The following is a 27,979-nucleotide window of genomic DNA, read 5'->3' as shown; positions in this document are numbered from 1 at the left end:
TAACTGTTTTTCCTTTTGACATGCAGTTACCTTAAGAAGCGTGGCAGGCTTCACATGGCTCCGCGCCCAGTGCAAGTTTTTTTTTTTTTCATGCAGCTCTCCAATTAACCGATAGGACAGACCACACATGGTGGTTCAGTATAATAAGTAGTAAGGGGAGCGGTTATTGACATTACCAGGCATATATAATTAATTGTGCATGTGTGGGGCGATTAAAGGTGAACTTATTAAGCAGAAAAAGAAGCTACTGGCCAAATTGTTGGATGCTCTTTCTTCGTTTGTTGTTTTTTTTCATTAATGTGGCATAAAATGCCTGCAATACAACATGCTGAAACGTGAAAGAAAAAGCAGTTTAAATCCATGTCCATGTAAAACAGTGTTGAGACCACGAGACCAAAATCTCACGTTTGTCTCAAAATGGAATGAGTTTTTTTTTTTCCCCATGTCGAAGTGTGGTCTGGCGATCTAGGCCCCTTCGGACCTTAAGACCACTACAGGAGAGTCCCATCTGGCAATGATTCCACAATCAATGCAGCATCTCTAGATTGCTCTTCTCTAGGAATATTTGCTCTCCAGTTTTTTTTATTCTCTTTGTTTTGAGTTAGTGACCCTCCACTGCCATGCAAGTGCCACAGCCAGGGATGGTCATGCCAAATCAAGCCAGAAAGTCAGGAACAAGAACACACCACCTTCCTACACTGGGTAATGGTTCAAAGGTCATGGAAGAGTAGAGGGGACTGGGGCAGGCTTTGGGTACAAGACTTTGGGTGAAAAATATTCTACTCAGCTTTGTCTTCCTTTGTTTTTTTTTCTTGTGTTCAAGTAAAGCTAACTGGCTGTTAGCAGCAGGAGAGGTTACAGTCCAACAGGTAGCTCACTTTCAGAATCCCAAGGGAAACCAGGCAAGGCCGAAGTCTCTGGTCCTTTAGATGGCACTGGCGTTGGGGTCGTACCGTCTTTTTTTGACGTTTCTTGGTGGCGTGGCCAAACGCAGAGGGAACAGAAGGTACAGGAGTTAGTGCAGGCAATGCCATAAACATGAAATTTACACCACAACAGCTTTTTTGTTTGAACACTGAACTTAACCACTGAACCCGAGCAACCCAGCAATCAGCATTTGAAAGCAATCACAAATGAGAGAGTGTTTGGATTAAGCCATATTGAAAAATAATGTTGTGTGCCTTGATCTGGATTTTTTAACACAGAATCAACACACTGCTGTTTTAAGTATTCCAGAATATTATTCTTGTGGATTTTAAGCATTATACTGTTTGACATTGTTGGGTTGCATGGGGTAACAGTGGCCCTCCTGTGCGGTTGGAGTGGACGTAGAAGTGTCCCTCCTACTGAGTGTGAGTATGCATTAGAAAGACAAAGAAGGATATGGAAAAACAACGTTACCTCCTGGGAGAGAACAGTGACACACACAAAAAAGGGACTAAACAGTCTACAACACTGAGGGTCAGAACAGGATGTTCACACCCACAACATGAACGACGACGAACAATACCACCAGCGACAACAAGAAAGGCAACAAGAGTCACAAACGACAGAGGGAGGTTTGACACAATCTCCCTGTAGCATGGCGTGATGTGGGGCATCCCAGCAGTTTAACATGCACCTGTCCACATAGAGGTTAGGCGGGAGACGCCACTATCGCTGAGTGTGGGGGGACAGAGGAGGAGGTTCGGGGGAAGCATGCAGGTGCGGTGCAGCGCGTATCTGTACCAGGTCTCAGTGAAGCAGGCAGTAAAGGCAGCAGTGTCGGGCGGGTCCGGGTGGGGGCGTGAGGGGTCTTGCTCTGTTCTAGGTTTTCGAGGGGGGGCCAGGGCCTTCCACGAGGTTAGAGAGAGGCGTAGCGGCCAGCCATGGTACAAAGGCTGTCTACGACACAACCTCCACCCCTCTTCGCTCATACTTTCACCCTTTCAGACAACGGAAGGGGAAGGGATTGAAAGAGAGGTCACGGCGAGGAGAGCGGGTCAGAAAGTGGTCATCCCACCCCAATTCCCCCCAAAATAAATCAAAACCCGACCCCTAAATACCAACATCCCCTCCCCCATGAACCCTGGAAAACCGTCCCCTCCCGCCCAGCGAGGTGAGCTTGGCCTTTGTGCAATGCTCTTATACACAGCATCCTGTTATAGCTCTGCCTTGTAGGTGCCAGTCCACATGCACAAACCCTATGTGGTCAAGATGCCATGTGCAGACCAGCATGCTGAAGTGAGCTAAATCCCCTTAAGACTACTATACACCTTCAAGGTTAGCTAGCTAGTGAGCCCATTACCTACAACTGCACTTGCTGTCAAATTCTTTTTTCTTTTTTTTTTAAATTTTTTATAATGCACATATTTTATGAACTTTACATTTAACACAATTAAAAAAAGAAATACAAAAAAGGCACTTGCTTAAGCATTACAAATTCATGTAACAGTCCAATGCGGCAGCTTAATCAAAAGAACATTTTGGTTAATATGCTATGGACTGAATAAGAATTAAATATAAATTTCACACATCTTGTTTATGAGAGAGAAAATAGCACTCAAATTTACTGATCATTAATTAACATCTTCCTCTTTGTTCCCATCAACTTATTTTTTTAAATAGAAACATGACTCATAACTGTTATTTTATCATTTTGCACGCATGCATCTCAAGCGTCGGGCCAGTTTTCTGGAGGTTCTGCTACAGACTACAGAGGCTTAGCCGATCCCAAAACATTTTGTATGAATAAATTAGAAACAGACTGGATTGATTAACTGTGTAATTGACCTCTATTACAGGTTTTATTAATCAAGTATCCATTCATTTAAAAATGTTATCAAATTAATGATATATACACGATATGAATTCATAAAGATGTAATGTGTGTGTATATATTTATATATATATATGTGTGTGTGTGTGTGTGTTACATATGTGAATATGTGAACCTAATCAATGTCTAAATAGTAATTACAGTTTACTATAAGCTAAATATTGATAAAAAGACATATTCGTTATAGGCGCATCACTTTTAGCCCCACATCATCATAAATAGGACCTAAAACACCAATCTTGCATGTTATGCTATGTAAGAATCTGTAGCAGAAGCTCAGGCCCTGATGTATGTGTGCTGCTGCTATGTGTGTGCATGTGTGTTTTCATGTGTGTTAGCCTGAACCAGGCAGGCAGGCAGTAAGAAGCATGCGGTGTGACTCTTACTTAAATCCCCATCCCGTCCCCCCCAGCACTATGGCTGCCATCAGGATGGCCCCCGCGATGGAGCCTATGATAAGGTTGGTGGCGCTAGGACCTGCAGAGGGGCATGATGGGAGAGAGACATGATGTAAGCTGTGTAGGGCAGTACACACAGCAGGCAGGCTTTTACACATGAAATGCAAGAGGACGTCATATTCTCCATCGCCAGCTCCGTTGCATTAGCTGCTGCAGCACTAGGTGTTAGAGAGCCTTGGAAAAGTTTCTCAGTGCGTCTTGGATGGTAATCAGAACGATACAAATTGCAGTGTACATATGAGGCCATGGGACATCATTAAACAAAAAACTTATCACTGGTATATACAGGAGCATGTTGATGTTGGTGGTTGGGGTGTGGCACAAGTTGGTGAAGTAATAAACCATCAAAAATCCACAAAGCAACAGCTAAGGGCACCATGACTTAGTGATTAAGACATAGCAACAGTGCCTGGGGGTCTGACAAGACTACGCTCACATATATATACACACATATATACATATACACAACCTAAGAAACACACATACACATACTGATAAGGAACCTACAGCCCTAAACATTATAAGTGCTAAAATATAGCACAAGAAGGCAGAGTATATATAATAGTCCAACTGGTATAAATTGCCTAGCAGGGCCAAGCCCTTTCTCTGTTTGAAGAAATAAATACATTAAAATTAAGGTAAATCCATCCATCCATCCAGATCATATTTGCTGTTAAGAAATGGACTTTTTTCCTTCCATGGAGCCAAGAACAACAGCATCAGCATCAAAAATGATGACGTTTAAGAAGAATCTGAGGCTTATTTCTTTCTAGCCCAGACTGTACGTTCTCACAGCCTACTGTTTCCAGTTGTGTCAAGTGATTACACTTCATGAAACACCCTGTGCATTGGGACTAATTGATTCAAGCATGCTTCACTGATATAGCCATAAAAACCAATCAGCAATGATTGACAAAGCGCACATGAAATACAATAGCGGATGCAGTAAACCTGAATAAGGTGTTTTATTTTAACAAAACGAGTTTGAACGAAAGAGCTGGCTAAGAGCACTCATAGTATTTCTATTTACTGTGCTTGCTATTTGGAAGAGACGCACCATGATTAAGGACGGGAAACACTTGTGTTAATCTGTCTTTCTACCTGTTATTGATACCGATACTGATGAATTTATTAGAAAAAGGAGTAGAATCATACACATACAGAAAAATACACACTCACACTCGCACACACATACAATTTGCGCAACAGATACACAAATACACTCCATAACACTTTTGCACTCTCTGAGCTGCATACAGAGTACTTTTAGTACATAAGTATGGTTTAACAATTTCAAATTCTGCATCTTCATACTCTTCTGCTTATTTCTATACATCGCTGTTTGTCCTCCTTTCTTATATTTTCTGTGTGTAAATGCCCCACATGGACCAGAAAGGAGAGCACTGCAAACACTGCATCACACAGAGTAATAATGATCATATCCAAAGTGATTACAGTCAAGGAAAAAAGGGAGAAAATGATATTTACTGATCGATCCAGCAGGTTACACAACACCGATCAATCACATGGCACAGGCACAACAACCACGATGGACAAAAGCCACTGGGAGGAAAACACACAGACACGCAAACAAGGGATCACAAGATCTCCCGCTCGTTGGGGGAGTGGCGTTGAAAGGGATGAGAAGTGCTTACTCTATTCCCCACCCAGTGCCTCCAAAAATCACCCCCAGGGCCAGAATGGTCCCTGCCACTGCCCCTATCAGCCTGTTAGTTGCCACGCTCACTGCGCAGAGGAAATAGGGGGGATTCAGAAGAGAAAATGTAAGTTAAAGCCCCAAACTATGAATGCATATGCATATGGGGAAGCCCAGTTTGAGGAAGTGATTTTGTATGTGGTTGAGGGTCAATATTTGCGTATCACTGCAATTAACGTGTTATTGCTGTCTGTGTGGAACGGAAATAAGGCAAGGAGAGGCATCACGAACCCTTGGGACCCTCATCTTCGACGGCGGGTGGTTCTTTCGGCGGGTCGTGCATGCTGCAGTCTGTTCCGGCCCAGGTGGTGTCGCAGGTGCATGTGGCTTCATTATTGCACACCTGAGAATAAAGGGTAAATACAGCAAAAAAACGATCTTTCATTTACAGCACAGATGGAATAAAGATGGCCAAGAACCTACTGGGAAACCTAAGCAAGAGACAGATTAATGGCCCCGCCCATGCTTCAGACACATATCAGATATCCACGACATCAATACAGCAGCTGTTTAGAGCCTCCGTGATGCAGGGTCCATTCACCACAGCCCATTAACATTAAAACCTTTGTTGCAAATAACAGTGCCGGCTCTCTCTGCTACACAACACAATGCATTCATTAACATTAGTGCAGCTATAATTGCACCTGATTCAGATGAAGAGAGCTCAGTGGGTTAGCAAGGTTGGAGCTAATTCAGCAATTTATTTCAGCAAACACGCGAAATAAAACAGATTTTGATTTCTAATTATATTGATTACTAGTGAGGGGCGGCAAAAACCAGAAATAGAAAACTGAAACTGGAAATGTTACAATCGCAAAGTTGTTAGAGTAGACCATTACACTTCCTTTTCTTGCTTTGTTTAGCATATTTCCTGCTTTAAGCCACACGATTCAGCAGCTAACCAAGAACTCTCTCTTGCAGAAATAATGGCTTGTTTCCTACAAGACTCTCCTGCGGTGGAAAATTTACTGACTGTTACAAAGTGCTGACACTGGAGACTCCTTCCATAAATCTATCCTTACAGAAACCTTCACCATATCAACGATTCTCCAAACAACAACTTTGTACATTTCTTTATTATTAGTCAAGAAAATGATCGAACTCAGTGTGACTTTAGTTGTTACGAGAGAAACATTAACATTAAGTATTAATATAAACATTGGAATTGTAGCTAGAACTGCTGTTTTAGAAATGTATCCACTAAACAGGTTGAAGAATTCAGTAGCATTGTGGTACGAAAAAGTAAAATTAGATCCCCAGGACTGGAAAAACAAAACCCGGTGGCGTATGACAGGCATGTTCAATTTTGTGACTCACTCCATGTGAAGAGCACACGCGTCCATTTGGTCCTGAAGGACAGGCTGTAAGGTTAAGGGAGGAAATAGGCACACACTTCCTCTCAAGGCACATCATGGAGGGGCCACATGGTGTCCCGTCCTCCACGTAACCCAGATCAGTGTCATCGTCCAAGAGTACACGACCGCCGCTGAAGGTGCCGGAGATGAATCCAAACAAAAATGAGAAGGAACAAGGATGACATGATACATGAGTCATCTCATATCTCATATGTCATAAATCTTAGAACCTTAGAAGCTCTGGGTTTGAAAGCAGAATCCTGAATATATATGTATAATACATGAATTGTTCAAAACATGATCTATTTATTGTTCATTACTGAATTTGTCAATCAAGCTGGAAAAATTATAAAGCTGTCGGAGATTTCACCAGAGATATCCTTCCTGGGCCAACATTTATTAGCAAAACTAATAAAAAAGGTCTAGATTTGCTCTTAGAATAAAAATATCAGAGTAAAACTGGAAAAAACAGCAGCTTATATTGCCATACTTATTCTTAAGGAAGGTTACTCACAAACTCGCTGTGTGCATGCAAATAATCACATGTAGTTATGATACACAAATAGTCCGTGGAAAAATATGCAATGGGAAATTTCTGTTTTTCAAGTAAATTGTTTTGTGTAACTCATATAGCAAGGAACTGTATAATGTTGACGAATGGGATTCATAAATCAGTTTGTATAGCCCATTAAATATGCTACAATTAGCACAGCTTAATTAGTTTTGTGATGCCACTTGGAAGAAATCGGTTTTAACGATGTTGGGAAAACTAGCAATAGTGTCCATGCTGGTGTAAACCAATGGGATATGGTGTATCATTAATAACAGTTTGAAAAATATATGGTATATGGCTTCATGTACCCTTCTATATGGACTAGCTGGGGTGTGATAGAGTATAGCGCTGAGGCTGCAGTCGAGTTTAGTTTCTAATATACTTGGAGGCACTATAATCCATGGTGCGGCTGAAGCCCTCAATCAGACCTACTATCGATAAACTAGAGCTGATTAGTTATATTAGAACCTCTCAAAGAATTTTGTGAAGCAAATTTAAATTTTGCAACACAAGGTGATACAGTAGTCCCCCGTTTATCATTCGAAAAATCCGCGATACATGGACGCCACCCCCAAATGCCGTAAATTACCCTTCCACACTCTTTAAACACACACAGAAAACATTTCCAAGCAGATGAATTTTGGGTAAATTCGTGGAAATATCACATTTATTGTGAGTACTGTATGTATGTATGTTCCTTGCCAGAAGCCTTAGAAGGTGCAGAGTGTTTGGGCGACATAATAGGGCTTGCAGAAAAAGGATAAAAATACAGCGTACACAGAACAAAATGAAACACTCAGGACAGTGACACATGAAGGACTGGGATGCTTCCCTTTCCCCAACTGCATGCATAACCAGCAGCCAATCACAGCCGAGATTAAATAAATGGGACATTCCGATTGGCTGGACTCGTTCCTCCAGCCGTACTGTAGTTTGATTTTCAGCATCCCCGCTTTCCTAAACAATGCTACGTGCTCTTTGCCTCTTGAGTAAATACGCTGTACAGTATTTTATATATTATTAACATTTTACTTCATTTTAATTAATGTTCATATTTTGAAATTAATAATTATATTTTTTATTAATAAATGACCTTATTTCAACATAGAAACAATTCACTATAAGGTTTACGGATACTGCGATATAGCGGGAAAATCCGCAAAAAATATTTGTTATGTTCCATATAAAAATCAGCGATATACCGGGACTGCGATATATATATATAGAGCGGGATTACTGTACTGACCTGCAGTCTACCAACCGTCCCTGATGGTTAAATGTGGTGGGGGTGATGTCGCCCTTCAGCGTCCCAATCCTGGGGTTTCTACCAATGTTTGTGCACAGCAGGTACCCACAGAACACATCACTGCAGAGGGGGATCATTCAAAGCAGATTTTTAGACACATACACATCAAGATCTGTAGCAGAATCTCAATATGCAAAATCAACAGTTAATGACAGGTAAATGTGCCACTTACTGTTTACTGCAGGGGATCCACTTCTCTCCATCTTTCCCACAATTTCCTTTCTCCGTCCCCTCTGTGTTCAGCTTTTCGTAGCAGTGCTTCTCTGAGCCTCCTGCCTCTGACAGAGAAAAACAGAACACGTTCTATTTCGGCGGTTTAGTCAGTATTTGCATTATCTGTCTTTTTTTTTCCCCATGACTCACTTGTACCCCAGATGTATTTGCACTGGCTGTCTCTGGTCTTGCATTCGCCCCCATAACAGCGGCCCTGGAGCAGCAAACGGTGCTGCAAGAAGCAACAGCTCTGGTGAAAAGCTTAAAGCACATGTCTAAAGAACAGCATAACTGCAATCGCCTGCAAATGGCATCATATTTTACTCCGAGAGTAAATATGGTTCACCTGGTTGAGCTGACAGGGATACCCGTCCTGCTTATGTAGGTTGGGAGGACACTGAAGGACAAAAGACATTTTAGTAACGTTCATTAGTATCCCTGAGCATTCAGCTTGGAGAGGATATAAACACGAAAAAATGTGCAAGCTTGAGGTTCGTTCGAGTGACTGTGAAAGTTTTAACCTGTCCTGAATCTCCTGAACAAGACTCTGAAATATCGCAATCATTCACAGAGTAGCGGCAGCTATAGCCCCTTGGGAGGAACTGTTGAAAAGAAAAGAAAAGTAGATATGAGAAAGCTTTTTAAAGGCTGCTGGTAGAAGCATGACCTTTTAAATTACCTTTCAAAGCTACACCACCAAGAACAGAAAAAGAGGAAGATCTGTGCTTTATTTGTTATCCATTTTTAAAGCGACAGCCTGCAACATGCTACAACATGCCCACTGAGACCAGTGTTTCATTTTCAGATGGCCCCAAGAGATTCTTTCTCCAAATCTTTGTCCAAAAAGAAGCACTCCCAAAACAATTAATCCAGGAAAATGATAATAAATAACAGTGTTCAATAAAATTAAATAAAGCATTCATAAAAAAGGAATAAAACATGATGCAGTTATAATAATAATCAAATATAATGTGTGCCTGAAGTAACAGCGTATCCTAAAGTATCTTCCTCCTCTTATACTCTAGCAGTCTATCACTTAGAGAATAACGTGTTGTACGTTAAAACATTTAAAGTTACGTTAATGTTGCGAAACATCCTTGAGACAAGCTAGTTCCTGCTATCACTTTATCACATACGCTATAGTAGCTATAAACAGTCCTTCCCTCTCTTTAATTTATTTATTTATGTATATTACGCTTAGACTATATAGAGCATCCTCCACACAACATCTTGCAAATGGGTTGCTCCTACAGAAACAATAACGTATTAATAATGTATACCTGCGATTTGAAATACTGCCGGAACGACCATCAGAGCTACTGTTATAGAAAATTCATCGTCTTCTGTCCAGTCAGATCAAAACACACAACAGATCGTTGGACCGAAAACCAAGAACCAAAAAAAAAGTCCAAAACAACTTTGTTTGAAGCTACCGTCTGTTTCCATACAACAGAATATTCTATAAGTTAAATTTAAGGTAAATTCCCCAGATTGCGGGGACTTGGATCGGGTTCTCCGATAATTTCAGCAAGCACCACATTTACTTCTGTAATTCAATAAAGAGCATAAACAAGACCTGGATGCTTTTAGAGCTTCTTCGTACAACCCCCCTCACCATTAAGAGAACGAAGACCAGGAAGTGCTGAGCTCTTACCAGACAGGTGCTGTTGCAGCATGGCCCATCACTGCAGTGAGCGCCATTAGACAGTGAGCACTTCTTACAGCAGTCTTTATAGCACTCCTGCTTTCAGAAAAAAAAAAGCACACGCACATGCAATCACACTGCATTCTCACAGCGCTCATACATTTTTGATGTCATTAAAGACTGGATTGGAAGGCAGTGCTTTGACAGGAGTGACACTAATGCAGATTCATTTGTGCTGCTATTGCAATAATAAGTGGGGAATAATGGTGTATATTAACTCACCATCCTGGTTCCACAGTCACACTCCTCTCCCACTTCTACATACCCATTGCCACATTCTGTAGCCTCAAAGAGCTGCCAAAAGACACAGTATTATCTCGGAGTTACAGTATGGACACTGATTATTCGGGATTGTGTGTATGTATGTATAGAGAGAAGAATTTGAGCTGTATGATCTGCAGTGTGTGTGATGGGAAAGACATGCGCCGCATCCTAAATCGCCCTCTTACACTATGCACTAAAAGCATGTGGTCCTTTTTGTGAAGAAATAGTACGCAATTTTGAGTTTGTGGGAAAGTGCTGGGACCTACTAACACGTCATGTAATGGAAGAGAATGTTGTTGCTTAGTCACCGTAAACAAACTCCTCGTAGCAGATCAGCTTTTCTTCCTTATGTGATTTATACTGTTTCATTATCTTGAATTATTTTTCCACATTTCTTTTACACCTCACTAAAATGCGTCTAAATTGTCACAAAACTCCTCAAACAAGCTGATGTGGGCTAATCGTAGACCATCCTGACTCATTTCAACGTACTACGATTTATATTACACTAATTATAATCTCAGATACTATTTATGAAGGATAGTACGCAAATTCTGGACGCAGCGATAGTGTTTGGGATCACCTTGTTGGGTCTGTTAAACAGACAGGAAGCACCTCCTTTAAGCAGAAAGTTCTTAAAGTCTGTGATACTGCATTTGGAGAACCGGCGAGGATGCTGAACTCTGAAAGGAAAGTAGTGTTGTTACAGTAATATCAGTTATATTCTGATGACAAGTATGGCAGGAGTACAAGGTTTAAATTGACATTGGTGTGTTGTGTGTGTAAATATACCCAGTATCTTCCATTATGCATCCCACCCAGGAATCCATACAGCCGCATTCCTCTGGACAAGCACGAAATAGACAGAACAATCAGCTCAAATCCAAGCCATTAATCACCCCTGAGGCATGTTAAAAAGGAATTGTGGAGTATGACACAGTTTCAGACATACTTCTTCTGCTAACAGGGTCCCACTGGATGCCCAGATTCTGTGCCAGGCTCTGGGAGAGAGAGGCAGCCATCGTCCAAGTGCTGCCAAACTGACAGGCAAAGAAAGGGGGGAAGAACAGAAAAAGAGAGGGAGAGAGAGAGAGAGGGAGGCTTGTAGCATGGTGTATGATGTTCTATTAATGCAAACCTTTCATTAGAACTGATTTGGAAGTCAGCCTCACCTCGTTAACCCCTACTCCTCTTCCGACGGAACATACTCCTCCGATGTAGGCCATGCTGCTGCGGCCATAATGAAACGTAACATTCCTGAAACACAGGCAATACTTTTCTTCAGAATAGCAATCAAGTAAACAAACAAAGGTGAAATATAAGAGACTTTCCAAGAGAAAGGATTCTCTTTGCTGGAAATTCCATATAAAAAATGTCCCATGTTATACTTACGGAAAAAAGCTTTGTAACATGGTTCTTATCTGTACATGCTTTGGGCCTGTGGTGTTATTAACAAGTTTTTGGGCTATGTATTGTTTACGTCATCTGATTGAAACTTGCCTGCTGAACCGCTGCAAAAAAAGGGTTATTTTACACAAATCTACAATAACAAATATTACGACAATGGTTGCTGTACTCAAGATGAGTTTAAGAAAAGCCCAGTATAAGAGAAGTTATTTGTTTTTTGGCTACAGATCTATCATTCCCTCACGTGAAGAGGTGAACAGCATCTGCGTTGATGCCTATGTTCTGCTGCCGGTACTTGGAGAAATCTTTCAGCATGTCTAGAGGCTTGACACTGAGAGGAATCCTGTCCCTGTCTGTCCAGATCTCGACAGCAACCAACACCACACGTGTGTTAAGCTGTTCCTTAAATATCTGAAGGTATGGCATATAATAGACAGCATCAGAGGATAGAATGGATCATATGTACACAATAAATAATAGGGAATATATGTTTGGTTTTGGTAAATAATAACATATTACTTACAGCGTCTACAAGGTTCACCACCGATTTGGCAAAATTCCTCGTATGCTTTTTGCTTTTATGTCTTTTAAACTGGAAAATAAAAACATTACCATTACATTTGTTTATTTTTTACATTATGTTATTATTTATTTGTTATACTGTGACCAATAGCTATAATTCAGATCATATAATGGGACTTATAAAACTTTTTTTTTTTAACAACTAACCGTGTTGTGGTCGCTGACTATCATGATCTCCAGGTACTTGATCTCATCGAACGCCGCCTGTGGTACCTAAAAGAAAAATTAAAGCTTAACTACAAAGTATATTCACTCAGAGAAAATTTGAGATACAAGGGGGAAAAAAGGCAAAAGAAAGGAATATGGGTTCTCACCGCTCGTTTCCTGCGCCGCCTGAGCCATGGCATGTCGGACAAGATCTGTTCTTCCTCCTCCTCATCCTCCCCCTGGTCCTCAGAAGCTGAAAGAGAGAAAGACATAGACAGATGGAGAGGTGTAACCATGGAAACCAGGCCAAGAACCATGTAACTCACTGGGAATCTTAAGAAAAAATAATTTAAAAATTTATGACCGCACGTTCATACCAAAATCAGCAGGGTCGCGGCCCATACGGAGTGACGATGTCCGATGCAAGGTGTGGGCCCTCGGCCCCGTGCCCTGTAGGTCAAAGTTTAAATTATTGGTCAAATATAGTCATGCAAAGCATATTTTTGCAAACGGAAAAAAGCACACTGTGATTTTTACCGCAGCTTGGGTTTGGTTCAAGGGCGCAATGAGGTAGACAAACATTCCATCGTCAAACATTCCACTGTGGACAAGGAACAGAAGGAAAAATGACTAAAAATTTGCAAAAACATGTGGAATCATTTCACGTTTTCGTGATATAAAATATCATAATTGCTTTCATAGCACATGTTGGCCCTCTCCGTCTGTCTCGCTCTGTGATCCACCACCACACACTAACATGATGACATTCAAAGCCTTTCATGAGCCCCATCTGCCATCTGGCTTCACAGTGGGCCTCCAAACACACACGCAAGCATTAGCAAGGTTTGTGTGTACACACACACACACACACACACACACCCACACCCACAAACACTGTGTCTTACTGGAGCCCATTGCAAGTGGACAGTGCAACATGAGAGGCCTCTTTCCCTCTCACTTGACCATGGTAGTAGCAGTGCTCGCCTCCCTAAAAACACACAGACACAATGTAACATAACATTTTTCTAAAAGTGTGTGTGACTGAACTACATGTGAACTATATATTTTACCTTGGAGAAAACTGGTTTGTCTTTTTCATAGTGGATCTCAACATAATTTGAGGACAGCAGATCACTAAAAAAAAACAAACAAACAAATAAAACAATGAATTAATTTGGCATATCAATACTATAATGAACTACTGAATAATTCATTTCATTTCTATAGCACCCTATCTGGCTATATAACTGCTGCCCAGACTAATGCAGGTTATCAATCTATTTCAGTTCACATTACATGTTAAAACTCAGACACTGCAGTGAGTCACTGCACTTATATGCACACAGACACACACCCACTCACCACCCACAAGAAGCAGACGCATATCTGAATCCCTTGCACTCTTTTTAATCCCAGAGGTTTCGTTTGTTAAGTGTTCACTGGAACACACTCTACAGTCTATGTTGTACTAACTGCAGCTCCGGCAAGAAAGTGCTGTGGTTAGTGACATTGCTGAATGCTTTAGAATTCACTCTCGCTTTGCAGACACAAAATAAACACACATCGCTACACCTACTTGTTTAGTGTGAGATCCAGAATAAAAGTAGAACCAAAGGAGTCCAGCTGGAAGCTTGCCTGTGCCAAGTGGATGGCCTGCAGGAGTTTATTAGACAGACAGACTTTTTTTAAAACCACACAGAAGCATCATGTACTTTTATTCATGTTTAAATGCTGGCAGTTATAATGTACACGCAATCTTTTACTGGTACATCATGAGCACCAGCAATATATCGTGTGTCCACATTATAACTGACGGCATTTAAACATTGATTACGCTTCCTATATAAAACTCTAGTTACTGAACATAACTTAAAGAAGCAGGAAAAACACTCAAATTACGCAGCAGTGCTGTTCTGAACTGAAATGCTGCACTGGCAGCCTGAGGCAGGACGTGTGAACTGCAAGCCCTTCATCTCCCTATAGGGGTAAAACAAACTGCTACTTTTGCGGAAAAAAAAGGAAAAAAGAATGCTTGAGTCCACGCACCAGGCTTGATGATGTACACAATGCACCACTCTCAGCAGCTGCCGAGAAAGAGGGAGGGAGGGAGGATGGGGGGGCGGGTGGACTTGCAGTTTTTGCCTCACAACAATAAAGTGCTCAGTCAGCATTCCATCACATGCTCGGACATGCACTCTCAAACGTGTACACTCACAACATTATAATCACATCACCTACACACTATCAAACACAAACATCTGCATTCAGATTGAAGTACATTTATTACGCACTTTAATCCTGACCAACCTATCAGCCGGCCAATTCAAAGTGAATTACATGCACTCACACTTCCTTCATGGCACATGCCAGGGGTGCCATGAAGGAAGGAGAGATGCACAGGGACTCCTATACATCAAAACTGTCCTGGATGTGAGTTGGGGTGGATTTATGCAAAAAAGAAAAAATCCTTTTGGCACCCCTGCTCATCCATCTCTGATTGTACAACTGGGTCTAACTCACCTGGCCTTCAGTGGCCTGGTTTCGTGCGCGAGTGTCCAAGTCATGGCATGTGCTCTCTGCTTCCTCATTCACGTAGTAGACCAAGCGTGAGGGGTAAGTGATGGCCACCTCCTTCTCCTGTCTGCTTGTAACATTCTCATTGCTCTTAGTCTCTGGTGCCGTCGTTGCATCTTGCCACAGTGTTGCAGACCCTCGCTCGGTGACAACCTCATTCTCCGCCGAAACTGCAGGACCAAACATGCTGTTATTTTCTGAGTGGAATCCCCTCAGTTATAAATGAACAGGGCCTACAAAAGCAGCACCGAGTGCGAGAAAATGTGCTATTGCTCTGAGTGGCCCATGAATTACAGAGCAACAGAATTCCAGCATAGATTAAAGAAAGCCTTGAATGTCAATTCAATTAATTCAGAATTAATTCTTCTCTTGTAATATAATAAAGGCTGCAGGTTACACAACAAGAGCAGAGTTGTGTGTTTAGTGCATAATATAAATTGACCATATAAGGATTAGGGCAAGTATTAGGATTGCAGCAGTATATCAAAAATGCATTGCTTTTATAATGTCGCTATGCAAAGGCCTGCTAAAGATCCGTGTTTTTCCTAGAGACTGACACAAGCGCATAGGCAGTCAACCCAACTAAGTAGACTGCTAATGGAGGCTTATTCCAAACACAGAATCCATCAGGATGAAGAGGATGTCCTACCACGGCGCAGGCATTTCCAATACAGTGCAGTGAAGCACACAAGCGCGTCTAATTCTAAGCATGAATCATAACATACATCTTATCAGGTTTGATACAAGGAAACAGTACGTACCCACTGAGGCGGAGGGAAACGAAGGTAGCAGTGCAATTAAGACGCTAGCGAGCAGACTCGGATGGAATATCAGACGCATGATTCATATTTGAATACCTTAAAAAAATAACATCAGGGCATCAGACCGCAACGAAGATCCTGGCCCATGGTTGCGCGAGTGGAAAAGATAAGAGGTAAATTAAAGGATGGAAGGAGGATAGTAGCGCGGATGACAGGGAAACTGAGGGAAGGGAGGTTGTAGGGATGGAAGGCGGTGGCCAAGCAGCGCATTAGTGATGTGTCGTTCGCGAACGAGCCGATTCTTTTCAGCGCACGAGAAGAGCCGACTCCCGCCGGAGAGAGCCGAATCTTCAGCCGCACCTGCTCAGCGCTGCTAAGAATCCGTGCAGACAGGGGCGGGACTTTATTTTGATGGGCACACCATGCGGCCAACCACAGACTACGATCATACATATATGAAGCAAGGAAGGTGGGCAGACGCTCCGAATACAGCGAGTGTAGTGGTACAGGCCAGGTACACAGGGCGGCAGAGAGAGTCGGGGAAAAAGTGAAGAAATGAGCGAAAACCGAAAAAGAAGCAGCATCTGGCTGCATTTTAATGATATTGGAGATTGCAAAGCTGAGTGCAGAATTTGTAAAATAAAAATATCCGTCAGAGCAAACCTGTAACTGTGTAGTTTTTGTAACATGCATAAAAATGAGGCTTAAAAAATTGCTGACCAACACACAAAACATTCATAATTGTTAAATTTGAATAAAATAGAAAGCTCGAAGGGGTAGTAAATGAAGAGCCATTTGGGAGCTAAGAGAGCCGAATCTTTCAAAAGAGCCGGACCTCCCATCACTACAGAGCATACGTCAGGAGAAGCACTGCGCATGCGCAATGCATCCAGCTCTCTCTCTCTCCCCAACATCTGCTGCTGCGTTGAAGAATACCATTGGCGCACAGAGATACCCTCTTCTCTAATCACAGTGTACACATTGTAATATTTCTGGACCTAAGAAGTAGGCCATTAGGTGAAAGGCTACCTGGCAATAACACTTAGGCCTGTCACTTTTATATTATTTCACCAACTCATTCATATTATTCATGACGGGGAGGAAATAACATCCACACTAATATGGTTACTTAATAAGGGCGTTTCATTTAAATGAACAACAAATCTGGTTCCACTGCTGGGGAATGGCATTCAGAGAAGTGAAAAATAAAACGTTGAAGACAATGAGAAAGAAATACAATTATATAATAAACTTTAATGTGCAATCATTATTAAATATTTAACCGCTGGACAAAAATATTCATTAAAAAACTTAAAAAATATTCCCTTGAACCATTTTTTAAAAATGCATGATTTGACTAGGAAACAAGAAATACAGACAAAATGAATTCCACCTAAAAATCCAGCTGTGCAAAATTATACAGCAATTGATAGACACTTAACAAAATTTACTCTTTGCCTACATGTCTCTCCTCGTGTATATAAAAGAGTTTAAGCTAAAATGCTGGCTTTTAATTTAAAGTTGTGCCTGTTATACAGTAGGCTTAATAGCAGTAGTGAGTCCGTTGGATACTGTTAGGGGCCAAGACATCCACTTTAGAAGATGTTTAGGATCTGGGTGAAGACCTGGTGGAATTTCTATTCCGGGTGGACATTCTACATCCTGAAGCGACACGGGCGCTGACCTTCCGCTGGAGAACATTTCTAGACTTTGCCCTGGTTTTGGCTGACTTCCGCTTGGTCCTGTACGGAGGTGAGGATGGTTTTTTTGCTGGAGTCAGAGGTTTATCTGTAACTCTCTGCCCCTGTTTGCGACGTCTGCTTGTTGGTTGGTCCATGTGTGCCTGTGTTTGGTCTGATTTTGGCTTAGCGCCTGGAACAGTAAGAGCACTGCCTGTACGTGAAGGAGGTTTTGCTCTCGTGTGGGAGCTGCCCGTGTGAGAAGCAGACGACCTTATCTGCCCCAGGAGGAAACGGCTGCTGCTGGAGATGGAGGATCTGCTGAACAGGGCCTTCCTGCTGGAAACAGAAGAGCCAGGCTCAGAGGGGCCCCCACTGTCCAGCCAAGAGCCAGAGGTAGACGCAGAAAGGTCTGCCATGCTACCCTCACCCCGACCCTTTCTTGAGCCTCGAGGTGATCGTTCCTGCGCTGAACCATGGAGTTCCTTGTTGATGTCTGGACTAAGACTACGGAATAACTGTCTAACATGGGAGAGAGATTTGGTAGTAGGGGTTGAGGGCATCCCTCTAGGTGGATTCTTAAGAATTCTGTTGGTCAAGGGGTCATAATATTTGAGAGGGGTCTTTTTGTACTTGTATTTAATTGTACATTCCTCATCACTTGATTTCCGCTTTCTGCCCACTCTCTTAACAGGAGTGGGCTTAACTGAACCCTGTCCACCATCTGGGGATGAAAGAACGTAAACCACAGTTTTCGGCTGCAGAGGACTCATAATCTTACAGTAGGACGCAGGGAGCTTGATTGCACACATTCTTGTTTTCATGTCTGGTGTCCTCTCAGGACTCGGGTCCTTCCGAGTCTCACAGATACTGAGCAAAGTGGCAGTTTCAGGTAATGTTTTTCTCCGCACTAGAGGGAAGTTCAAGGGTGCAGTCTGTGTTCCATGGCTCACCTTCACCACTTGACAGCGTGATGCCATTCGGTATATCCGATGCCTAGTCTTTCTAAATACGGGTATATGTTTTGAGTCCTCCTCATGATGGTCAATAAGAGGCAACACGTCTTTACACTCAGAATCAGCCACCTTTTCTTCTTGATTCCTCTTCTTTTTATGTTTTCTGTGGTGCTTCCCAAAATTAGCCAGTGACTCACTGTCAAAATAGCAACGAAAGCGGCCCTGTCGGAACTCTCTCACCAGGCAGTCTATCTTTAAGTCATCCTCATACCTTACTTGTGCCCACGTCTTTCCCACAAAAGACGGTGGTATGTGAGGAAGATCTGGAATGATCTCTTCAGCCTCGTTCTCTTTAGCTTCCCCAAGCTCCGTATTCTCGCTTTCTAACACAGTATTCAACGCTGTGTCCAGCTGGGCTTTGTACCCTTGGTCCTCGAGGTTTATATGTACCTGCGTAAGGCACGCAAGACGTTTATCCTCAGTTGTAGTTTTTTGCAAAGCTGCCTGAAAGGTGTTGTCCCATTCATCACTGTCTTTAGACTCAGTGGATTTCAAACTCAGGTGGAAATCGCTTTCGTCCTCCTGGTTGGAATTAGTGGATTTAGGACTGCGACCGTAGCAATGCCTCTCAATGACTTCTTCAATTACCACACGTATTTGGTCTGACTTTTCACTGAATGACCGTTCCTTCTGTGGCCTCTTCCAGAGTGGTAGTACTGCAGTCCTAGCTAGCTGTGATTGCCCATGCTGGGCTTTTGAGGTAATGCACTTGGTGACTGGTGATGTAGTGGGGTCTGGGCTTGAATCACTGTCTTCTCTATGTCTATTCGTTTTTCTGTGTGCTTTCCTGTGCTGAAACCTTGGGGATTCTGGAGGTTGAGTGCTACAAGGCTGTTGAAGTTGTAAAGTTACCGTTTGTGCCAACACTTTTGATGTGTGTTGTTTGTCCATACCAGACTCGCTACTAGTCCTGTGTAAGAACCCCTGTGTGGGGGAACACCTTTCAGGGAGTGGGGGTTCAATTTTCAGTTTTACTGTTTTAAGGCCAGTTTGTGCACTCGTTTCTTTCGCAGCGTCCAGTGGCATAGCTACAGAAGTGCTTGCTTGTTCTTGACTTATACTACATGTGGTAGTGGGTTCAGTTTGCACCATCTGACAGGATTCTTCATCAGAGCTGAGCATTTCTTCTCTGGTCCCAACAGAAAGCCCATCGTCCTCCGATTTACAGTATACCTCTGATAATACTTCTCTTGGAACCGGTAACTTACTCAGGCAAGGTAAGTCAGCATGGGTAGGACTAAGCAAATAGAAAAACATAAAATGAAAAATTTAGAAGATATGAAGATACTTATTAAAATAAAAAATACAAGATTCTTATAAGATGTTAATTACAACAAGATTAAGATTATGAATGAATACTGTGGAAAGCAAAATGTATGCCATATTTATCTCACCAGGCAAATCTTGATAAATATGATAAATATTACATATCAAAAGTACTGTCTACTGCAACTAATCACATAACCATATAATATAGTCTGCAAAGGACCGTGGACACATCACATACTTTTATCTGTTTATGATTGTATTTTCTCAGAGTATTTGTTTCAACACATCAAACACTTTTAAACCTATCATTTTTGGATACATTTAAGTTCCTGTCATGGGATGGATAGGATTTCTGCAGGAGAGCTTAATATGAACAGAATTTGCTGAAAATGCCAAAAAATGTATGTAATAAACAAGTTAATAATTGTGTGCATAGTGGTTTATTGGTGTTTTCAGTGAAACATCACATATAAGGCAGCATTGTTCTATTTCCAATGCGACAATGATGATAAAGTTGTGAGTGTGAACTAGAGATGGCACAATTCCCCCATTTCTTTTTGGAAATTTCTTTTCCAATTCTGAAATCCTGTATATCAAGTAGATACACCAATCAGATAACATTATGAGCACTGAGAGGTGAAGTGAATAACACTGATTATCTCCTTATCATGGCACCTGTTAGTGGGTGGGATATATTAGGCAGCAAGTGAACATTTTGTCCTCAAAGTTGATGTGTTAGAAGCAGGAAAAATGGACAAGCGTAAGGTTTGACAAGGGCCAAATTGTGATGGCTAGACGACTGGATCAGAGCATCTCCAAAACTGCGGCTCTTGGGGGGTGTTCCCAATCTGCAGTGGTCAGTATCTATCAAAAGTAGTCCAGGGAAGGAACAGTGGTGAACCGGTGACAGGGTCATGGGCGGCCAAGGCTCACTGATGCACGTGGGAAAAGAAGGCTGGCCCGTGTGAGCCGATCCAACAGACGAGCTACTGTTGCTCAAACTGCTAAATGTGACAAAATGTGAGTATTTCCAGTTCCAAAATTAAATTCTTTGCTGGAACTGGTCCAAATTCTAGTATCAACTTATACCTCAATCTGACCTTATACAAACAGGTCAGACTCACTGCTAGCACACGTTATGTGCTGGTAGTAGGCTTTAAGACGATCTGTGTCTTGTGCACACAGGATATTTATCAGACTGCCAAATCCGACTTGAGTTCATACATCTAACCCATAATGCTGGAACTACACTGATCTGGAGAGCTTGGAATTTTATAATGAGTTATTAGGCACACCGTGTGTCATTGTAGCCACGTGGATGGTGTTGAAGCACGTCCTGGAGGAATCTCTCCATCAGGCTTCCAGAGGATACATTTGTCCTTGCTGCTCGTACCACCACTTCTCTGTGCCTGCTGCTCTGGACGTGCTAAAGAATTCCACAAAAGCAAACAGGACGTTAGTTTCAATGTAAAATTTTGAATGAAAGAAACTGCTTGGAATATAGTAGTGAATTTAAGGAAGTGTGGGTGGTCTGTACATAAACATGATTCTTCTTAGCTGCTTTTTTCAGTTAGTTAAGAAGTACTCTTTCTTCGAAATCAAAGTAGAACTCAAAGTCATACATCAAAATTTAATTTGTAATTGTCATATGTCATGACAATTTGTGTAATGTTCTAAGCATATTCAAATGCATACTGAGTTAGCAGCTGCTTGTTAATTTACATCAATATGGCTCCTTATTAAAACACCATTAAGAACCTCATACATTACAACAAGCACCAATCAATATATGTTTAAACAGGAGAGATTAATAATTTGAGTGTGTGACTTTATAGTAAAGAACAATTCAGAGAGAGAGAGAGAGAGAGAGAGAGAGAGAGAGAGAGAGGGAGAGAGAGAGAGACAGATAGACAGACAGACAGGCAGACACAGAGAGAGAGAGAGACAGACAGACAGGCTGACGCACAGGCAGACACAGAGAGAGAGAGCGAGAGAGAGACAGAGACAGAGACAGACAGACAGAGAGAGAGAGACAGACAGACAAACAGACAGAGAGAGAGAGAGAGAGAGAGAGAGAGAGACAGACAGACAGAGACAGACAGAGATAGAGAGAGACAGTTAAACAATCCAAGGCTGAGAGTGAAGAGTGCCCTAAAGGATTCAGGTATTGTTTCTCTTCCCTGTCTATGAAAACGATACTAGCCAGTGGAGTGGCAAGTGTTTGTGTGGTTCTGTATGTTTAGGAGAATAGTCAGTGCTTTCCTCAGGGTGTGTTACACTGTCATTTGATGCAGCATGAGTAGCTGTTCAAAAAAATTTGATTGGCTCGTGTTAAGTGTCTCGGAGAGAGTTAGCCTTTAAACCCCGCCCCCATTTGATGATTAAAAGCAACAATGTACAGAATAGAATAATGAGGTAATATACCTGCTCTACGCTGTTATACACGACCTGACAGTAGCTGCAGAAGCCCTGTCGCTGTGAAGAGTTTGACGGACCAGCGACAGGCTGTTCCATGCTGCCGGGCCTATGGTGTGAAAATAACAGAAAATTAACAAATTGTTAACCTTACACATGATTGGAACAAACTCCAGGAACACTAGGAATGAGGCACAGCCCGACGTCCCACCCAGACCGTATTCCTACCTCACAGCTAGTGTTCCCAAGACAGAACGTATTTCTACTGTGACCCTGATCAGGACATTAACCCTTCCTGTAAAAGCATGTAGTTCCTTGCCATGTTGAATGGCAAAATCTACTGCTCATGAAACTAGATCTAGGATCAATAGCAATAGCTGTTCGAAATTTACTGAGATGAACAGGGAGTATTTATACAGAAGAAAGGTGAAAGGTAAATATTTAGTGTTACAGTGAGGGAAAAAAGTATTTGATCCCCTGCTGATTTTGTACGTTTGCCCACTGACAATGAAATGCTCCTAACTTTGTGGGAACAGTTTGGGGATGTCCCCTTCCTGTTCAAACATGACTGCACACCAGTGCACAAAGCAAGGTCCATAAAGACATGGATGAGTGAGTTTGGTGTGGAGGAACTGACCTCAACTGTGTGGAGTCCTGACCTCAACCTGATAGAACACCTTTGGGATGAATTAGAGTGGAGACTGCGAGCCAGGAATTCTCGTCCAACATCAGTGGCTGACCTCACAAATGCTCTTCTAGTGGAATGGTCAAAAATTCCCATAAACACACTCCTAAACCTTGTGGAAAGCCTTCCCAGAAGAGTTGAAGCTGTTATAGCTGTAAAGGGTGGGCCAACTCCATATTACATTCATGTGTTTATAAAGACAGACGTCCCAGTTTTGTCCTGGCTCACAGTCTCCGCTCTAATTCATCCCAAAGGTGTTCTACCGGGTTGAGGTCAGGACTCTGTGCAGGCCAGTCAAGTTCCTCCACACCAAACTCGCTTTGTGCACTGGTGTGCAGTCATGTTGGAACAGGAAGGGGTCATCCCCAGACTGTTCCCACAAAGTTGGGAGCATGAAATTGTCTAAAATGTCTTGGTATGCTGAAGCATTAAGAGTTCCTTTCACTGGAACTAAAGGGCCAAGCCCAACCCCTGAATTGAATGATTTGGAGGGGTGTCCCAAAACTTTTGGCTATATAGTGTATATCACTGTCATAAGATGAGGTTATAAACAAATAGTATCACACAGTCTGCCAAGGGCCAAAGTCAGCCCAGGGTAGAGTGTGCCGAGATAAATTCAGAAAATATTAACCAATCAGGGAGACAAATTTAAGAAAAACAATTTTGATTGTTGTTTTGTTTATCACACAAACTCACCTGTTGGCCATGTTGGTTTGCTCCCTATCTGCATCTACAAAAAAATATATTAGAATTTTAAAAATGAATACACCCCAGCCTTTTCCTAACTGTGAAGATCTGTGAAAACCCTTTAGATGTCACTGCAGCTCCCCTCCCTGCTTTTTCATGCTCCACTTTTCACTTTTGGAGGTAACCAGATTTTAGTAAATGTAAATGTCAAAGAATTCATCATGAAGGGTTTTCCCAGGTCATCTAGTGAGTCAGATAAATACAATACAATAAACGAATAAGAAATCAATTCAATACATACTTTCAGCAGTGGGTGTGGGTCCCTCCTCCAGAGGCATATTACTGTCTGAAAACACCAATTGTTAGGTTTTCTCTGCGACATAATATTAAATTTTTTCTAAAAGACAGCAAAGACTGAGGGGGGATTATACAAATATACTCACCTCAGGAGGAGAGGTGGTGAACTTTACAGGGATGTCAAATCACATAACTGCATACACAAATATCTCAAGGAACCATATGGGATAAATGTAAAGGTCTCATCTAAAAGCAAGCAACACACACACACACACACACACACAAACCGACAATAAATGACATGATGGAGAATTTTGAGCTTTCACATTTCAATGAAGCAGCATAGTAATCTTTATTATTATTATTATTATTGTCCATGTGCACATTTTGCTCAACTTTCGCCTCGTGAAAATAAAACTTTTTTTTAAAAAAAACGTGCCTAAACTTTCTAAAAGATTCGTATTTATTTTTGAAAACTATAAGCTTTATTTAATATGCTGTAGAATCTTAATTTGTTAACTTATTTTGCCACTAAAACACTAATAAAACGCAAGTTAGCTCGGTTAGCCGGCTAACCTTGGCCTGCAGGCGCTTCCTCCCAAATACCTTGTTGAGGATAAAGAGTGCACTACGTAGGGCGCACAAACCCGTTTACTAACCCATTCGTAGGGCGCCTATATAGGTAGAGGGAAGCAATTTAGGACACAGCCATCGTTTAGCTAGCATCAACTAAAAGACGAGCCTCGTTAGCGGGACGTTTCCTAAACACATTCATCTTCCCGGTTACAGCAACTGATATTTTACTTCCCCCCCCAAAAAATGACTTTGTTTTAAATACATATACAGCAATTAGAAAATCACTCAACACACAAACAGATGTTTCAGCCATATTAGCTACGAGCAAGCCACTGGTATGGAGCACGACGACACAATTCTAGCGATTTATTCGTTTTTGTGAATTTGACATGCGGGCAGACCAAGAAATACCCTGAGTTATTTAATTGCATATTAAAAATGGTGAAAATAAAAAAACTTGAGGTTCTGTACTTGCTTTCACCGGATTGAAAATGCTACTTTCAGATCCCATCGGCATCCGTATTTGGCGCAAGCTCTTTCCGGGGCGTGACGTCATTGGAAAGCGCGGGAACCCGCCCTGTTCATTACAGTCTGGAATTTTTTAATAATGGAGAAGTTGTACTAGAATTAAAAATGTGCCATGCAAAGGGACAACTACGTATTTCTGGGTCCTTTACAGACTCCTTAAAACCTTCCATTTTTATTCCAGATCACTGAAGTCTTAAGTAATCGGTCAGCCACCATTTACCTGATGCAGTGATGAGCAGCATGCAGCACAGCCTCATTCCTCCATAATAATCAGTCAAGAAAGTTCAGCCATCACTCAAAGCTCAGAAAATCACTACTTCTAGCAGTGTGAAACAAGCTGTTTAATGACAGTAGGACAGCAAGGAAATTGGAAAAATCCCATATTATGGCAGCACATCCTGCGTTCTGGCCATGTTCAGACCAAAGTGGATGAAATGAAAAAGACAAAAGAAAATAATGTTAAGTGCTATTTTATTGTGCAAGGCATTTCACTGTGACGTTTTAAATTTTGTTGAAAGCTGCAACGTCCATGGACTGCACATGGTCCTCAAAAGCGGTAATCAGCTCTTCCAGCTGATCGGTTCCCACTTTGTCGTCTTCCACCACGCACGCGATCTGCAGCTTCTTAATGCCGTAGCCGACAGGCAAAAGTTTGGCTGTGAAAGGATAAAAAAAAACAATTAAAACAAGTCCATGTCCATGGACCAAGAGACTCCTATAAATTTTAGCGTTTTCCCAGCTTTAATGCAGAGACTTTAAACTCAGGGAGGACTGGTAATTAGCTGACCAGATGAATCAAGTATGTTGGGATCAGGGAAAACACTCAGGCCTGTGCATACTCCTGGACCAGGGTTGTTATAAACAGTCATTTTTCAGCTTAGCAAAAATAAAATAAATCCAATTAAAACTGCAGACTTACACTGTCCCCAAACCAGACCGTCCAACTCGATGCTACGAACGCACTCCTCAAGCTTGGCCATATCTGTTTCGTCATCCCAAGGCTTGACATCCAGAAGGATGGAAGACTTTGCGATAAGGGCTGGCTCTGCAGGAGCATTTAAAAAAGTTTTAGTTGGAAAATCAGCACTCAAAAGAGATGGAATAGACACAAGTAGACTGGCTAGAATTCAGGTAGAAAAAAAAAGTGTCCATCATTCCATTTATCAGCCGAAAGATGGTGATGAGACTGATCATCATTACACTAGCCAGCCAAAAAGGATTTTCCCAGGAAATGCTTGGGATGTCTGTTAGTAGTTATACTGATCCAAAACAAACTGAGCAAAAAAAACAAAAACAAAAAACCCCACATACTTTTAGACTTCTTTTCATTGTAGGCCGCTAGTCTCTCCTCCTTGATTTTCTTAGTCTCCTCATCCTATGAAAGTTGGGGAAAAGTATGAGACAGACAGTTAATTCAGAGCAACAAGATCTAAAACAAGACTTTTCCATAAATACTGGTCATCAGGTATGAAAAGGTCCATCACAACATCAGCCGAAAGATGGTGAGAAAACTCATCATGCAACCAGGAGAAGAATTTCCTGCTAGTACACATCTTTAAATGCAATCAACTGACCTCCTCTTCATCAGAACCAAACAGGTCGAGGTCATCATCCTCCTCCTCTTCTTTCGCTGGAGTGGCGCCACTGGTTGTGTCCTCGACGCCGGCAGGACCATACTGACCAAGAGGCTTCTTCACTCCAGGAAGGCTGATGTAGTCAAACAAGTCAGAGTAAGCTCTATATTCATGCATATGGTCACAAAGGAGACAGCAGCCTCCCAGGTGCATCAGTGTTTAAATGATTGTGCATCATCTACTCAGGCGAAAGATGGTGATAAAACTCATCACAACCTGGGGAAAATTCTAACATTCATTTTGCCCTGACATGGTAAGACTTACCTGGACTTCTCTTTCTGGTAAGACTTGATATGGTTGTACCAGCGAAGGGCATGGCACAGGTCTGCAGGTGGAGCACCAGACAGGGCATCAAATACAGCAACATCAGCCTGGGATGGTACGTAACTACAAGACAAAAGCAACAGATATTGATTAGTGTCATCAATTATTGATTAATTCTCATACATGAAGCAGGTCCTTTACTGTTTGTCTACATTTAACTGTCCAGGAAAAAAATTAAATGAGGAGTCAGCTGTAAAGCAAACCTTCATATTTTATACACATGTATGTGTGCAAAATATTCATCTAGAAAGTGTTCCTTAAAAACCACCACTTGGAGCTTTCAGTGCTAGTAACTTTACTTATTTGTGTATTTTTTTCCCCTTAAATCTGCACTCCCAATATGATCTTGCAGATTAATTATCCACCAAGTTTTTATAACTTGCATTAGAAGATAATTGCACAAGTCACAGACATACAACTGAGTACCAATTAGTAATACATAGTGAATTGCAAAGTGCAGAAACACGGTCACAGGAGGCGCGTATATACACGGCTTTACGGTAACTACCAGGCCCCCTACTACAAGCAGCTACCCTACTTGTTTCCCTTAAAATGTATGAAAGAGTTTAACACAACCATTGATTACTGAACCTAACATTTTTTCTAACATTGCTTTTTAAAAACTTATCTATTTTAAAAAGTTTATCAGGCTTTCCACGCACCCCCAAGTGCGTCCGTAAAGTACCGTAAAACCCCGTATATACGCGCACACGGGTTTCTACCGCGGTGTCCACATAGGCCCATTAGCCAGCGGCTAACAGATAACCAAACCGTTATGAAACGCGTATAAAGTTACTCACCCCTCGATGTAGCTCTTGTCTGCCAAAAACTCATTTAAGACCTTAAGGCCTGCGGGTGTTTTCAAATCACCAAAGCCCATTGTTGAAATATAGTCTGAAGACCACGTGGGCAGATGGTAGCTCAGCGGCTTGAAGGAAGAGCGAAGGAACGAAAAAGGAACACGTTAAAGCCTTTATACCGCTGACGCCATGACCCCTCCTCCTCCTCC

General features: G+C 41.8%; 3 protein-coding genes across 9 annotated transcripts; all 3 read right to left on the bottom strand.

Moving 5' to 3' along the window:
- Positions 1-798: 798 nt before the first annotated feature.
- Positions 799-16,157, bottom strand: adam23a (ADAM metallopeptidase domain 23a). Of its 5 annotated transcripts, XR_009206113.1 has the most exons (27): positions 15,861-16,156; positions 15,046-15,269; positions 14,102-14,178; positions 13,596-13,659; positions 13,431-13,513; positions 13,063-13,126; positions 12,903-12,975; positions 12,693-12,778; positions 12,526-12,591; positions 12,320-12,388; positions 12,041-12,207; positions 11,562-11,646; positions 11,342-11,429; positions 11,182-11,233; positions 10,973-11,072; positions 10,348-10,419; positions 10,075-10,161; positions 8,942-9,022; positions 8,767-8,817; positions 8,571-8,652; positions 8,380-8,485; positions 8,148-8,267; positions 6,311-6,479; positions 5,225-5,336; positions 3,205-3,295; positions 1,729-1,925; positions 799-971 (listed from the first exon to the last, which is right to left on the bottom strand). XR_009206113.1 is itself a non-coding variant. In XM_058403534.1 (26 exons), the coding sequence occupies exons 1-26, from the start codon at positions 15,937-15,939 to the stop codon at positions 926-928; spliced, it is 2,394 nt and encodes a 797-aa protein (XP_058259517.1). In that variant the 5' UTR covers positions 15,940-16,157; the 3' UTR covers positions 799-925. The 5 variants fall into 5 exon arrangements, 4 of the variants coding, with proteins under 4 accessions (XP_058259517.1, XP_058259519.1, XP_058259516.1 ...); XM_058403534.1 differs by lacking the exons at positions 1,729-1,925; positions 3,205-3,295 and adding an exon at positions 4,932-5,022 and having other exon boundaries at positions 15,861-16,157; XM_058403536.1 differs by having other exon boundaries at positions 799-1,925.
- Positions 16,158-17,096: 939 nt separating this feature from the next.
- Positions 17,097-25,372, bottom strand: zdbf2 (zinc finger, DBF-type containing 2). 3 transcript variants are annotated; one of them, XM_058403897.1, is made up of 8 exons: positions 25,233-25,372; positions 24,956-25,075; positions 24,055-24,154; positions 23,913-23,957; positions 23,621-23,654; positions 22,249-22,348; positions 21,120-21,250; positions 17,097-19,792 (listed from the first exon to the last, which is right to left on the bottom strand). In XM_058403897.1, the coding sequence occupies exons 4-8, from the start codon at positions 23,947-23,949 to the stop codon at positions 17,467-17,469; spliced, it is 2,628 nt and encodes an 875-aa protein (XP_058259880.1). In that variant the 5' UTR covers positions 23,950-23,957; positions 24,055-24,154; positions 24,956-25,075; positions 25,233-25,372; the 3' UTR covers positions 17,097-17,466. The 3 variants fall into 3 exon arrangements, with proteins under 3 accessions (XP_058259880.1, XP_058259881.1, XP_058259882.1); XM_058403898.1 differs by having other exon boundaries at positions 24,960-25,075; XM_058403899.1 differs by lacking the exon at positions 24,956-25,075 and having other exon boundaries at positions 25,233-25,352.
- Positions 25,373-25,466: 94 nt separating this feature from the next.
- eef1b2 (eukaryotic translation elongation factor 1 beta 2) lies at positions 25,467-27,931 on the bottom strand. Its single transcript, XM_058403906.1, has 6 exons — positions 27,771-27,931; positions 26,911-27,033; positions 26,587-26,719; positions 26,324-26,387; positions 25,932-26,057; positions 25,467-25,668 (listed from the first exon to the last, which is right to left on the bottom strand). The coding sequence occupies exons 1-6, from the start codon at positions 27,848-27,850 to the stop codon at positions 25,514-25,516; spliced, it is 681 nt and encodes a 226-aa protein (XP_058259889.1). The 5' UTR covers positions 27,851-27,931; the 3' UTR covers positions 25,467-25,513.
- Between the last annotated feature and the right edge of the window lie 48 nt (positions 27,932-27,979).

Source organism: Hemibagrus wyckioides, linkage group LG11 (genome assembly GCF_019097595.1).
Source record: "Hemibagrus wyckioides isolate EC202008001 linkage group LG11, SWU_Hwy_1.0, whole genome shotgun sequence".
Classification (NCBI taxonomy): Eukaryota; Metazoa; Chordata; class Actinopteri; order Siluriformes; family Bagridae; genus Hemibagrus; species Hemibagrus wyckioides.
Note: the sequence above shows the minus strand (reverse complement) of the source record. Positions and strands in the feature narration are given on the sequence as shown.